The following is a 15,282-nucleotide window of genomic DNA, read 5'->3' as shown; positions in this document are numbered from 1 at the left end:
TACATGTATGAAGGAGAAGGGTAGCTAAGGAGGCAATGAAAAACCTGCTTCCTCTTCTTATCTTGTCCTCCTCCCTTGATTTTCTGAATGTTAAATAAAGGCACTGGTTTCAGAGATTTATCGCTACTTCACTAAACATCAACTCTGGCCATATCGCTATATTACCATTTACTGCCAATGATGAGATGAGTTGGAAATGAAGGCGCTATCTATCGGTGGTCGCCTCAAGTTCGTTAGGGAAAAAAAATACCTCATCTATACATATCCTCTCTCGGGTTTGAACTTGGGACTGTAACGGCAACCTTCATGGTGGTAGACGAGCTTCTTACCACCACGCCACTCGGGCAAAGACTTGCCGCTGGTATTCCAACTTTATATCGCTTAAATTTATGAGAAATAGACTAAAATACTTGATATATTTAATAATTATTGAGAATTGCTCTTATTAAACAATTATTTGAGAATCGGTCAAGATACTCATATATTGTTGTCTATCCCTAATTCTGTGGCAATTAAGTGTATCAAGATCGTTTAAGAGTTTCAAAATCAATGCTCCGTGATGAAATATTCTTCTAAATAGTGCTCTGTGACGGGAAAAGTTTGGGAACCATTGCTCTAGTGCAGGGTTCTTCAACCTTTTCATAGTCGCGAGCACTTCCTGTACCCGTGATAAAGAAAAAAGCACCCTTACGGGCAATTTCAACATACTTATACATGAAATCAGGATTATTTGAATCCTTGAATGCAATGGTGTTTAACTAGAACGTTGATGCAGTGCTAGCGAACACGAAATCAGACAACAGCATCGAGCACTCTGGATACTTCAGGGAGCACCGTGGTGCTCGCGGGTAATCGGATCAAGATGTCTTCTTTAGTAGATTCCTGGTTTGGAGTTTTTTAATCTGTTCCAGAGCAATATTTTCAAGAAGTTCACAGCTCTGCCATACATTAATGTTTTGAGATGGATAAAGAAGAAATCTAGTAGATTCCAAGTGCAAAGTGTGGACATCTCTGCACTTGAATCTACGGATAGGACGTACTAGTTTTGGCACGGACGCCAGGACTCTGCACTGGACTCATTGGTTTGCCGAGATCTCTTCCAGCCCAGCCTTGTGTTCACCCGAGTGGCGTGGTGGAAAGACGCTCGTCTAACACCGTGAAGGTTGCCGATCCCAGGTTTGAACCGGGAAAAGAATGTAGAACAAGATATTTTCCCTAACGAGTCTGGAGCAAAGTATGTGCGCGTGCACACCTAACAGTCTGAATGAGTAGCTAGTGGTTTGTCTGATTTTTCAGTGCTACCAGTGATTTAAGTGAAATGATTGAATATTTGTATTGCTGTAGACCTGTTGCTCACTGTGGCGAGACTTATTAACGGGAGATCGTCTCACATTGGTGCCTCGAAGTAGGAAACCATAAAAAAACAAATTTAATTGACCACCACTGTGGTGCTAGTGTGGTTCGAACCCGGGTCCTCACGATGCGAATCCGTCACTATGAACACTCTGCCATCACATCCCAAAGATCGTACAGAAGCCGAGAAAAGTTTTCATCAATCCACCGCCGATTTTTCATGACTGGAGTACAATTCTGAATTGACATATCAAAAATTGTTTGCACAGACGTGTGCTATCGATATTTTGTCGATAGAATTCAGCAACATTTTTTTCAATACAAATGAAAATGAGTTGTTTATAAATATTCAATTTCTTTTTTTTTAAGCAATACCTTGCTGATTCTGTTGGTGCTTTTGTATCATCTGCATCATCATCATTTGCATCATCTGCGTCATTACATCTGGCAAGAAGAAAATATAACGATAGACACGTGAGATCCTTAATGTTGAATGCTAGTCAGGCTCAATGATAATTAATCGCGATACTTTTGTTTTGGCAAATATTTGGTCAATTCAATTATGAATGCGTTTTATAGTAGATAACTATTTATGAAGAAGCCACCTCAAGTTTTGTTATTTTAAAACTCACTTTGCATATCTTGAGGCACCGTCATCACCATGTTGCTATTATCCATCGATCCTAGGAATGAAAATCATGTAATCTACCAGGTAAGAGAAAACTGAACAAATTTTTATATGTTAATTTGTACTATGATTACAGGAAAAATGAACAAATTTGGGCTTTTATTTTACCTTGTGGCATTCCCGGGTTTTTTACCAAAGCCAGTGTGACATGCATGGCATTTGAATTGGCTGAAAAGAAAAAAAAATCAGGAATTTTTTAGGATGTTTTCTTAATATTTCCTCGAAACTGAATTACGTCCGTATAAACTGACCTTATTTCACTAAGTTCGACAAGGGTTTGTTCCCCATAAGTCCGGGCCTGAGCAAATATGAGTCTTCTTTGAGGCAAAGGCGTACGTAGGAAGAGAGGGCATGTGGGCCGTGTCTAAAATACGGGGTGATTGTAATTAAGATTCATGAACTCTAAGAAATCTTTCCTCAAAAACTACTCGTCCGAATACAGCCAAATTTTCAAGATATTGTAATGAGACTATGGGAGATGGATTTATGCAATAAAAAATAGTTCAATTTTTGGCCACCAGGTGAATAAGTGCAGATTTTTTATAGAATTTTCCTTTTTTCCATGGTCCATATAGCGTGTGTACCAAGTTTCGATGGAATACCTCCATCAGACCTATGAAGCACCCGTTCTGATGGAGGTATTAAAAATTGAACTATTTTTTTATTGCATAAATCTCCCATGATCTCATTAAGATATCTTGAAAATTTGGCTGCATTCGGATGAGTAGTTTTGAGAAAGACTACTCACACAGAGTATGGGAACTTTTAATTACAGTCACCCTGTACAAAACCAGTCAATTTTGGGGCCCTAAAAATTTGTGAGTCTTGAACAAGATGTCACGTTTGCCCATGCGAGAAACAGGCACCGATGATAAATTCTTGCCCGATATCGCCAATTTTCCCTATATTGGGCGTATTTTAATAAAATAATTACAGTACTAGATTATACTCCCAGCAAGAACTACAAAATTATATTACACTCCCGATAAACTACAATAACAGCCGGAACATGTGGTCAATTAGCATATTCATATGGCACGTGAGTAAATGACCAACTTACTCGGTGGATTTTGGCCTTGATTCTGAGAATTATCGGTCATCATCGGTGGCATCGTGGTGTAGCTGTTCCCGTTACCTATTTTTATTTTGGTACATAAAGAATTAGAAAACTTCATACTTGATATTCCGTTAACGAAATTTTTATGGAATAAAAAACATAAAAGTTTGATAAAATAGACCGATATTAATTAAATAATTTTTATTTTTATGCAAGAATATAGTGCAACTCTAAGGTTGGCAAACGTCCCTAATTTCAGTTCCGGTGTTGAAAAAAATGTTTCCGAGACGATTAATTTGTCCCATATTTGGGTTTTTATAATCGACGAGGTTTCATACGAATATTTGACACCGTCATCAAGATTTGCTTGTGGTGCGGTGGATCCGAATGGATTCCGTAATAACTAGAAGCTGTCAGCAGCACAAAGAGAATACACCAGTCTCATCTTTAAATGGCCCTAATGCAGTAAGGTATTGGAATTCAATTGTCCCGTAGCAGTGTCATCTGCTGTGACTCTCGCTATAGAGAGCAACAGTCCTACACAACGGTACAATTATTCAATCATTACACTTCATTCATAGTTAGAAGAATTGATGGCTGCACTACACACACATAAAAAGCATTACACGGAAATAATTTCCTCGTTAAAAGTACGCAATATGCACATTCCAACAACTACCGATTCATTAGAAGTTCCGTAGAGGAATATGGACGAGGTGCATGCGTGATTTAGTATAGTAGTGTCATCAGCTGTGCACAGAGGCAAAAACGACAAATATCCCGACTCGTGTAAGATTACGTATGTTGTTAGATGCTGCCATCTAACTTTAAGTTGGACTTTCCCCCGAGAATAATCTGTCCGCTCTATCCCGTATATTTATTTGTTTTTAATCTGTTAATTCACCGTCGCACTCATCATTGGCCCATTTTAATTTCAACATAATTATTGCAACAACCACCCCAATAGGACGAAATTTCACTACGGAAACAAGTTCTCAGAATTTCGGCACCCCCGTGACTTTCTAGCCCCGATGATATTTTACCCACAGCTCTTTTATCATGACCACCATCCACTCACGTGGCTCTCTTGTCTTAGCGATCATTACCAATGGTGAATTCACATGACCGGGAACTTATGTTTGGCTGGTCAGCGAATAGCTATTGTTTTTGCTTGGGGCGACTCAAATAATTGCAACCCCTGATCTCTTAACCCTTTAAGCGCCAACTAGAGATCACTAAACCCCTACCATTCAAAATGCCATATCTTCTTTTAATGAAGTAGCCTCTTTTCCGATTTTCAGCAGTTGCAAATTAAGGAGTATAGGGAAAAGTTTTCCATTGAAAACTCAACTTTACAAAACATCTCGGCTTGCCAATGCTGAAATAAGAGGTTTTATGGAGGTGAGATGTCTCGTCATTGCCGCTTAAAGGATTAAGGTTGGCCTATCAAAGTAACATCACCAATTCCATCTTTATAGGTTGGTTATTTCTCTAGTTATATTTGCGAAACCGGATTTCATGTCTAAGTTTGACACCTTATGTCTGTGTATAACCAAAAAATACAAGCACCCGCAGTTATAGCGGCATACAAGCACCTCTATATTACAAATCAGTGTTAGTGTTATTAAATAATTTTCTTCATTTACCTGAGGGATAGTAAGATGGTTGCTGACTTTGGCTGTTGTCAGTGTTACCTTGAGAAGAATTTCAATATAAATTTATAAAAGAAATTTCTAAGAATTGAAATATTATAAATTTCAATATTGGAGCATATCAGTGATGTAAAAATAAATGATAGTTATTACACTATTACACATAAGCGACTACGAAAAAACATCATCGTCGTAAATAGTTTGAAAATTGAAAGAATTAGTATCTTTGAATGTGGTTTGCGAAAAACCTGGTTCATGAAGGAGGAAAAAAATTTAGTTCAAATTTTTATCGATGGAGGGCACTGCAAGAAAGCAAACCATTGGAAATACGTAAATCAGAGTCCTATAAAATTCAGGGTGTATGATTAACGGCTCATTTCTGTTCCTTTTACTGGTACTTACATGTTTTCGTTGTGATGTTGATATTGGTGGATAAAGCGCTATTGGTGAATCTGTTTTACCTCAGCCACGAATCACCGGCTGAAGCTTTATTAACGATTCGTATACAAAAGAGATTGAAGAATGTTTGAAGAAGTGTGTTCCGCATTGGATTTTTGTGATTTGCAATCGTATAGCGCATTCTATCGACAAAAGTTTGAACTAATTTTTTTCCGTACCAATAAAAAAAAATTTCCCTTGCTACGAATAACTTTATCGCAAACCGCATTCAAATATACCGATTCCTTTCAATTTTGAAGAATTGATAAACTATTTACGAATTTATGGCGCACCCTATACATTTCATTAACACTGAATTGTAAAAATATATTTCCCACTAAAACCCCATTTACATGTGCAATATTGCGGTATTGCGGTAGCACTGGGGGTTCCAGCACCCGCTTGACGATTTATTTTCCTTCGTAAGGAAAGAAATGGAAAGCCCAGCCATTGGTGAAAATTCTTGAAGCGGGTTTTAACCCCGCTTTTTATATTTCCCATGTGATCGGGGCTTAACATGAATCCAAGAAAATTTCCAAAATTACCTTGATTCGGATATTGCGACATCATTTGCGCCAAAGTGCCTGCAAAAAAGAAACAAAAAACAATAAACCACGCCAAAATACGTAAATTATTAGCTCAATGCCTAAATTGAAAAATATTGTGAATAAATTATTTCCAAAATATTGATATCATAAATTCCCATTTTATGCTGATTAACACGTATAATCTCAACAGCAATTACCATCGTCTTTAATATTGAATGTTATAAATGTGATATTTATAGAGGTATGCGTTTCTCATTACCTGCGCATATCGTATTAGACGGGAACGTACACGACATGGACATGACGTCGAATTTCTGTCCGGGCGGACACCACATCTGCAGCGGGATACCTTTGATGCATTTATAATAGCACTTGCAATTGGAAACGCTGGGATAAATCCCGTTGGATGACGGACAGTTGTATGCCTCCGATGCGTCGATCATCATACGCAAAATCAACATGAGAAGCGAGTAGCGTATCGAAATATGCATCGTCTAAAAAAAGAATCAACACAGGCATGAGTAATGAATTGTTCAATTAAATATTCAATCACTCCATAGACAAATATTTCTAGAAGTCAATCCTAATTAAGCTACCACGTTCGATGTGGCAGAGTCAAAGCCCTTTTAACGTAAGGGCTCTTCCCGGGAAGGTCTCACTAAAATAAGATCGTGTTGAAAATTTCGAGAGTATGCATGCAAATTTGTAGGCAAGGGTTTTCAGCAAGGTAGGGACTCAGAAAATACACTTTACCCAGTTCTCAATTTTTTTAATTCAAATATCTCGCGAATATTGCTAATAGAAACGTGGATTTTTTTTTTTTGGGCTGAGAGGAGACAAGGGCAACAACTTTCTAATTCAAGATATACAGTTGACTGGATGTTGTGAAGATATTTATTATTTTAGATGTTAACATCTAAATTATCATCTAAAATAATAAATATCTTCACAACATCCAGTCAACTGTATATCTTGTATTAACAAGTGGAGAGCGACATTCATGTCATAAACTTTCTAATTGGAAGTTATAGGGCCGAGCCTCTCTTACCAGACGCGGTGTCCGGTCCGAAAATAGTAGTGTGGGCCCTTTAACCTCGATTTTTTTCTTCTTGAGAGAAGGAAATCAAGAATATTCAGAAAAGGAAAATCATTAAAATTCACAAAAATGCACGAAATAATTCCAGTACTCGTGGAAATTCAAAATAAATTAACGAAATATTCTCTGAATTGGTTAAAATCCACAATAAATGAAATAAATAGGTTCAGAATTGAGGAAAAAATTCCAAAATTCCAGAATTGCAGAAAATTCAGAATAAACGAGAGAAATACCTTCAGAATTGATGAAAGTTCAGAATTTATTTTAAAAAAAAAACAATTTCAGACAGGGTGGAAATTCAGAATTTATGGAAGAAAATTAATATTGATGATAAAAATATACATTTTCATCTAGAAAGAGATCATTTCAGAACTATTTCTTTCTAGATGAAAATACATATTTACAGGATTGATGAACATTCAGAATTTATGAAAGAAATTATTGTTACCGAAATGCGGAGCCACCAAAACACGGGATCCGATGCGGTCGCACACCCTTAAGAGCGGCTCTGCGGGGGAGACAATATAAAAATATGGATTTTTTTTATTTTGAGACACACTATATTTGCACTCGCGAAATTGGTTCAGAGGTTTATTTCTAAACGCATTTTGAGCTTTTTCCAAATTTTTTCGAAACTATACCTTTACGATGAACGGTTGATGAGATAAGGGCCGCATTAGCACTTACAGAACACCCTGTATATTATTATATTTATTATACTTATGTTAATGTATTCAAGATATACAATGAAATAATTTCAGAATTTCGGAATGAATGCTAAAAATAATTTAAAAATTAATCCAACACATGAATTCAAAAGTAATGCAATGTATAACTTCGGAATTAATTAATTATATAATTACAGAATCAATGCAAGTTATGATGAATTAATTTCAGTAAAAAAACAGTTTCAGAATTAATATGAAAAAGTAGTTTCAGAATTAATATAAAAAATAGTTTCAGAATCAATATAAAAATGTCAGAAATAACAAAATGTAATTTCAGAATTATTAATTCAATGCACGATTTCAAAATTAAATCAATGTATAATTTTAGTATTAATGAATTATATAATTACAGAACTAATGCAAGTTATGATAAAATAATTTCAGAAATAATGCGAGGTGTAATTTCAAAATTAATGCAAGATATAATTTTAGAATTGATGCAAGACATGATGAAATAATTTCAGAAATACTAATAGATTGGCAATAATTTCAGAAATACTAATAGATTGGAAATAATTTCAGAAATAATAATAGATTGGCAATAATTTCAGAAATACTAATAGATTGGCAATAATTTCAGAAATACTAATAGATTGGCAATAATTTCAGAAATACTAATAAATTGGCAATAATTTTAGAACAAATGAGGGAAATAGTTTCAGAATAACTGTGAAAAATAATTTTTGAATAAATGTGAGAAATAATTTTTGAATAAATGTGAGAAATAATTTTTGAATAAATGTGAGAAATAATTTTTGAATAAATGTGAGAAATAATTTTTGAATAAATGTGAGAAATAATTTTTGAATAAATGTGAGAAATAATTTTTGAATAAATGTGAGAAATAATTTCAGAATAAATGATAGTCTTCAGTAATCCATAGCTCTGGCCCTGCCCGACTTTGGCTCTGAGCCCGGATCCCATTAGACCACCCGTAAAGACATCGCTGAATCTTGGAAATAGTTCCCGTCATTATTTCGCATTAACGGCGTTTTATACTGGTCAGTAACCTTTCAATTCTCAAACTTACACGAACAAAATAATTAATTCTCCTCTTACCTCGATATAAGATGCTCCTTCGGATTTGCTTTAAAAATGATTTTCGAACATCCCTGATGAAATAATACGTTGTAAGTGGGTTGAAAAAGAGGAACAAACCTGAAATTTATCCACCGCTGGTTATAGATAGTCGGATAAGCAGGAAGCGATTTATTACTTCACCGTGGGAGGCAAAACCTCATATTTTTGGACAGTTCAGTTATATACACACATAAGAGAGAAAAATAGGTATTTGATTACAAGTGTGAAAATTTACAGTTGTATATTTTTTGCATTGCATTGTTTGTTATTGGCTAAGAAATAACAATTGGTGGTTATCGGATGACACAAAGATGGTGGATAATTTCATGGTTTAGGTGTGAAATCGTTCACGATTCAGTTGCAGTTTGACGATGCGGAAAGCAATTTTTATTTTTAGGGATCAGGAAGGACTTCTGAAGCACAAAATTTCTGTATATTTCCCTGTTTTTAATGCCTTTTGCATTTTTTATGAATATAATAATATGATAAGATTTTTTTTCTGTTGTTTATATGGGATTTTATTTTATATCAGTTATAAAATATATTTATAAAGAAGAAATGCTACTTCTATAAAATTTTGCATAATAAACCTTCAGATGTGTCAGCGTGGTAAAATGTTATATAAGAGGCCTTTAATTAAGTTTTTCCCTTAAGGCCAGGATTATACACTATTAAAGTTGTGTAAAAGATCTTTTACAAAACTTTAAAAAAAAGCAACCAATAATTTTATCGGTTGCATTCGCTGAAATGTAATCGATAGGATTATTGGTTTGCGTAATCCCGGCCTAAAATGATGTGCCATGGGATATTACGGTAAAATTATATTGAGATTACATTAGGCCGTTTCGAAAGTTCTGGAGATTTCGGTGGGTGATGTTCACGCTGCTCTGACGTATGTTTTTTATCATATTAAATATCTTTTAATATGATAATTAACATATTAAACTTTACACTTTTCTATAAAATGGTACTGGAGTGAACTTTGGTAACATTTTTTATGAAAATAATAAATTTTGGACTACCTAAAATATCATTTTCTATGAAAAAAATTCATCTTTATGAAAAAAAATTTATAAAAATAAAATTTTATCGTTAAAAACGGGCATTCTAGAAAATATTGAAAGTGAGTATGCAGTACGCAGTATTATATCACATGTGCGAAACACATCAAGGAACTGGGACCCCTTCTGCCACCTATGAAATAAAATTGTTATAATTCTTGGACTGAAATTTTTTGGTGACCGGTTTCTAAATAATGTGCCGCATATAAAAAGTCAATCTAGTATGATATTAATAAGTATTTTATGAGCAATAGTATTATTTAATTTATCACATTTTCTTCAAAATTTTGGCAGTTGTTGTTTGTGTGTGGTATTAGCTATGATTATAATCGAAAGTAAGAGCTAGAATCAGACTGCTTCTAGCTTACATTCATTTCGATTAGAGTTAAGAAATCGTCGTGGGTTAATCTCTGCGCATTCTGCTAATATTAATTTACTGTAAACAGACAACAACTGTTGAGATTTTGAGGCAAACGTGGCGATTTAATTTTAATATTATTTCTCATAAAATATTTACCAATATCACTATATGTTTTTTTTTCATTCGGCACATTAATCAAAAACCGGTCACCAATTCCAATCGAAGAATCACAACAGTTGTGTTTTTTATTTCATAGGTGGCAGAAGGGGCTCCAGTTCGATGATGTTTCCCAATATAACACATACTGTACTGTATAGTTATTTTCTAGAAGGCATATTTTGGCTAATAAAAGTTTATTTTTACCCGTTTGTTGCTTTTGCCGGGATTACACTATAAAAGTTTAGTATTGGGGAAATTCGGGTTTGTAACCAATCGAAGACGACGCGGGTTTCCAGAATCTGAAATACGGACGCACTATGTTCATACCCTTTTGCATGGTGATCTTTTTCTCCTGATAAATTCCAACTGGAATGTCGTTTTAACGTTTGCGGAGAGGCCGTTTCAAAACGTGCTAGTGCGTTTCATGTTAGACTATGCAATCTCTGACGATAATTGTTTCCATTGGTGTGTACTATCACCTCTTAAACTTTCTCCCATTTTTTCTGAATCACCCTGTTATATGTATATACCGTATTTTCCTCCGTATAATCAGCGGGTTATATAATTATCTGTTAAAAAGTGGTTAGATATTAAAAGATGCGGATTATCTACCGCTGCGGACAATCTGCAGAAAATGATGTCATCAGAATACTCATCAGGTCGATGAGTCCGAATTTGAAAATTTTTGATTGACTGTCAATTCTTTTTTGTGTGTAAAATAATGCTTTTGTTTCGTAAATGAATTTCATTAATTAGCGTACCAATGGATTGAGTATTAGAACACAAAAGAGATAAGTTTTTCTTATTATTTTTTTAAATTCTGCGGATTATATGCCGCCGCGGATTATACGTTTCTTTTTTTTTCTTTCTTCAAATTTCGTATGCGGATTATACGCAGAAAAATACACGCGGTATTGTACTTATTTATTTATTTTTTGCTGCAACTGGTAATTTCACTTGTTTTTGACAATTTTTCGCGATAATTGATTATAGATATCACGTAATGATCCCGATTTCCTGTATTTTATGAAGGAGATGTGATCAGCGTAGACACACACACACATCATATCGTGCGTATTTATACTTTTCTATCAGAACACGCACTACATTTAGCCCGTGGGCCGGAGGTCTCGTCCCTGGCATAAAGTCTTGTATAAGAACGGAAAAAAGCCTGCGGCACCCCCCCCCCCTCCTCAGGCTGAAAGACTGGCGTACCTATCTCATATGTATGTACAATATATCTTACGGTTCAAGTCCGAAGCTTCTACAAGGCCATCTTAACTACACCATGGGAGCCCTTACCTAGCTACGAATTTACATATTATTCTCGAATATTATAGAGCGAAATGTCATTATCTCGATTCTTGCCCTTCCCAATCTCCATGCACTTGAGGTCCACGTACGGATCCCACAAGGGTGCGGCTGATAGGGCTCCAGCCAGGGAGCCCGGGACAAATCGTGATTTTCTTTGTTTCGTGCACTATAAATTCACTGTATAGTGGTCCGGCAAAGATCTCAGTCTTGGGGCCCTGCTGCAGTGTATGGGGGCCCATGCGTTAAGATGGCCCTCGATGTCTAGACTTCTGATATTAACCGTATCATTAATATATTTCTGGTTGCTTCAATCAACAATATGTTTTTGGTCGGCAAAAAGTGCTCTGGTCTTTTTTTTTTACCATACTTGTAAACTATTTTCTTATGGAAAATTGTAATATTACTTTTTCATCCCGTACCTGAAATTCTTTCTCAATAAAATTATTGATACTGTATCGTTTTATGTCTCAGCATTGTTTTAGTACTATTTCTTTAAATGTTTTTATAATTCGTTCTGATGAGTAGTCAAGGCCGTCGTGATTATATAAGTAAATGTTTCAAGAAATTGACCGGCTGCGAATTGCATCTCCGTCAGAGTTAGAATACATTTATATATTTGCCTTTGGTATGAAACGTATTATTAAATTTGGATGGTCGGCGGAATCATCTACTTATGGATAAAAATTTCGGGATTCATTCGGCTCTCACCTAAGAGCAAGTTTTTTTACTTCTTTGTGTTGCTTATCGTCCATTATAAATGGGCATCATTAGATTTTTAGCCTGGATTATCAGTTTCTTTGTGGTTAACCTTAGCGCTTTGGACGTTCGTGAAGAGCTGAAAAAGAAATGCCTCTCCTATTTAGATCCGGATCCTGATGTTCATCGTAATGTTTCCGAGTTGATATCAAGCAAAGGCTATCCCGTCGAAAACTATGATGTACAGACTGAAGATGGTTATATCGTGTCGGTTCAGCATATTCCTTACAGTAAAAAACACTTCTGGACGAAAAATAGAGGACCGGTGTTCCTACAGCATGGTTTGCTGTCGAGTTCTGCGGACTGGGTCTTGAACAGCGAAAAGCAAAGCCTCGGTTTTATATTGGCCGATTCCGGATACGATGTATGGCTAGGAAACATTAGGGGCAACACTTATTCCCGGAAACATGCCTGGCTCACTCCAAACATGACGGCGTTCTGGAATTACAGCTTCGATCAGATGGCCCAATTCGATTTGCCTGCCATGATAGATTTTGTGCTCATGAAATCCGGGCGATCCAAGCTCTCATACATCGGCCATTCCCAGGGAAGCACCGCTGCTTTCGCTCTTCTTTCGGAAAAGCCTTCGTACAACAAAAAATTGAAGAACTTGATCGCGCTAGGTCCTGTAACCCACCTGGGTCACATCCGGAGTTCGATACGCTACCTCGCCCCATTCAGCAACGATTTCGAATTCATAACGGACCTTTTGGGGTACGGCGAGTTCCTGCCGTCCGACTCTATCTTGAAGCACGTGAGCACGTTGGTCTGTAACACCCCTCTGAAAATCATTTGCAGAGAAATTATTTTCTTGCTCTGCGGAACCGACATGTCTCAGCTCAATTCGACTCGCCTGGGAGTTTACGTCGCGCATACGCCAGCTGGGACTTCGGTCAAGAGTATAATCCATTTCGCCCAGCTTGTGAATTCGAACAAGTTTCGGAAGTTCGACTACGGTCCGGAGAAGAACAAGCAGCATTACAATCAGCTGGAGCCACCGGAGTACCACCTCGAACGCATAACGACGCCTGTCTCGCTGATATGGGCCATGAATGACATGCTGGCTGATCCAGTAGATGTTGGTATACTGCAACAGAAACTGCGGTCCTTGGTGTACTCGAAATGTGTCGATGATCCGCTTTTCAATCATCTAGACTTCATTTGGGGTACAGAAGCATCCGAATACGTATACAAGGATGTGCTCTCGATCTTACGCGAAAGCTCGCAATCATCACTTCTGTAGCAAAGAGAGTTTTTATCAGTCAACATATTTATTTATTTTTTCTAGTTTTTTTTTTATCAACTGCTTATAGATTATTAAAATTTTTTATGAAAGAAAAATTCAAATTTTATCTTTTCTTTTTCCGTCAGTGACATAAAGCTATGATTTACTTAAGGTGCAACTACGAGCCAGATATGCATACGAATAGAGAGCGTTACAACCATCACGCGCGGGCAACTAGTTAGTGGCAATCAATGGTGCTAAGTATCGGACGATTTGGACTTTCTACTAAATTTTCTGAATTTCCGAAATCCTCTCCGAAGATGAAATAATTTTCTTGCACCCCTTTTATTACCAGTAAAAAAACAATAATTTTGTTTGCAAACGAAGATTTTTCTTCTTATGCCAGTACGACCTGTTATGTACCGAATTGAATTTCAGAATCAGCGACGGTTTCGAAAGTATTGACAAAAATACGAGTCAGTTTTCATGAGAAAAAAAAAAAGTTTCACATATTTTTGCATTTAATTAAATTTTTTCACGATACTAATACTATTTGACACCGTTCACCCACCTCGTAAACAATCCTCCGGGAAATTTCTAACGAAATGGCACATGCTGGGACGTGTGGGGTGTAGGTTATGCGTGGCCCTAACGCAGTGGTTCTGAAACTTTTGTCACCTGCGGCTTCCTTGCGTAATTCTTCATTTCTACTTGAGGCCGAAGTCCATGTGAGCAAACATATAAATACTCAGGGAAAATTTTATCGTCCCGTTGGAGAATTCCATCGCCCACAAGGGGCGATATTGCCCTCTTTGGGAAACACTGGTTTAAACGCAGGAAAATACGAAACTTTTTACAGATACAGATTAACGTCCTCTATGCCTGCTTAGGGCTCCATGACTGTTTTAGTTACAAAAACAGTTGCCAAGGAGATCAGGAAGGACCATCGAGCTTATATTACTAGAGAGAGTGTGACGTCAGCGGTCTCCGCCTTGGCAGTGCTGAGAACGGTGCCCTCTAACATCTTTCGTCGGAAGATCCCGTTTCTCGGTGAAAACACACACAATTCACGTTATTTTCTTATGGCATAAACAGGAACTTAAAGCAATAAATGACAGAAACAATTTCAGCTTCGATGAGATAATTCTAAAATTAATGAAAGATAATTTCAGCATTAATGAAAGATAATTACAGAATGAAGGAAAGAGATAATTACAGAATGAAGGAAAGAGATAATTACAGAATGAAGGAAAGAGATAATTACAGAATGAAGGAAAGAGATAATTACAGAATGAAGGAAAGAGATAATTCCAAAAGTAATGAAAAAGTGATAATTTCAAAATTAATGAGGTATAATTTCAGAATTAATGAGGTATAATTTCAGAATCGATGAAAGAAATAATTCCAGCATTAATGAAAAAGTGATAATTCCAAAATTAATGTAATAGGTAATTCCAAAATTAGTTAAGAAATTATTCCAGAATTAATAAAAGAAATAATTCCAGTATTAATGATAATAAATAATTTGATCATTTTTTTATCTTTAGATGAGTTTTCTATCCTTTTTTTTTAATCTTTAAAACCCAATATTTAGAGACCGAACTGTACATTTCAATGGGCATATTGCCAGGCACGACCTTTGTTTTCACCGAGTCACGTGATTTCCTTGCATTTGATGTCGTTGCCGTCGCGGCGGCTGGATGCAACCTCCAGTACGATCGATACCGTTATAGAGAAAATCTCGTTTTAACGAACTTTTCTAATCC

The 15,282-nt window shown here is 36.2% G+C and overlaps 1 protein-coding gene and 1 pseudogene across 1 annotated transcript; one reads left to right on the top strand and one right to left on the bottom strand.

Annotated features, from left to right (window-relative positions):
- Nucleotides 1–1,717: 1,717 nt before the first annotated feature.
- Nucleotides 1,718–6,227, bottom strand: LOC149068718 (uncharacterized). The gene is made up of 7 exons (XM_089251209.1): nt 5,996–6,227; nt 5,734–5,772; nt 4,745–4,792; nt 3,102–3,176; nt 2,150–2,209; nt 1,986–2,036; nt 1,718–1,797 (listed from the first exon to the last, which is right to left on the bottom strand). The coding sequence occupies exons 1-7, from the start codon at nt 6,225–6,227 to the stop codon at nt 1,718–1,720; spliced, it is 585 nt and encodes a 194-aa protein (XP_089107335.1).
- A 6,065-nt stretch (nt 6,228–12,292) lies between these two features.
- Nucleotides 12,293–13,534, top strand: LOC149068717 (gastric triacylglycerol lipase pseudogene; annotated as a pseudogene).
- Nucleotides 13,535–15,282: the final 1,748 nt, after the last annotated feature.

This window comes from Pholcus phalangioides, unplaced genomic scaffold, assembly GCF_987345545.1.
Source record: "Pholcus phalangioides strain wild (caught in Gottingen) unplaced genomic scaffold, Ppha-v1.0 ptg000024l_1, whole genome shotgun sequence".
Lineage (NCBI taxonomy): Eukaryota > Metazoa > Arthropoda > Arachnida > Araneae > Pholcidae > Pholcus > Pholcus phalangioides.
Note: the sequence above shows the minus strand (reverse complement) of the source record. Positions and strands in the feature narration are given on the sequence as shown.

Bases quoted from the DNA above. Each gene is read 5' to 3' on its own strand.
- LOC149068718 (XM_089251209.1), bottom strand. From the start codon at position 6,227: ATGCATATTTCGATACGCTACTCGCTTCTCATGTTGATTTTGCGTATG. The intron at 5,773-5,995 runs GTAATGAGAAAC...TCTTTTTTGCAG, and splicing joins GTCTAATACGATATGCGCAG to GCACTTTGGCGCAAATGATG. The intron at 1,798-1,985 runs GTGAGTTTTAAA...TCTTCTTGCCAG, and splicing joins GGTGCCTCAAGATATGCAAA to ATGTAATGACGCAGATGATG.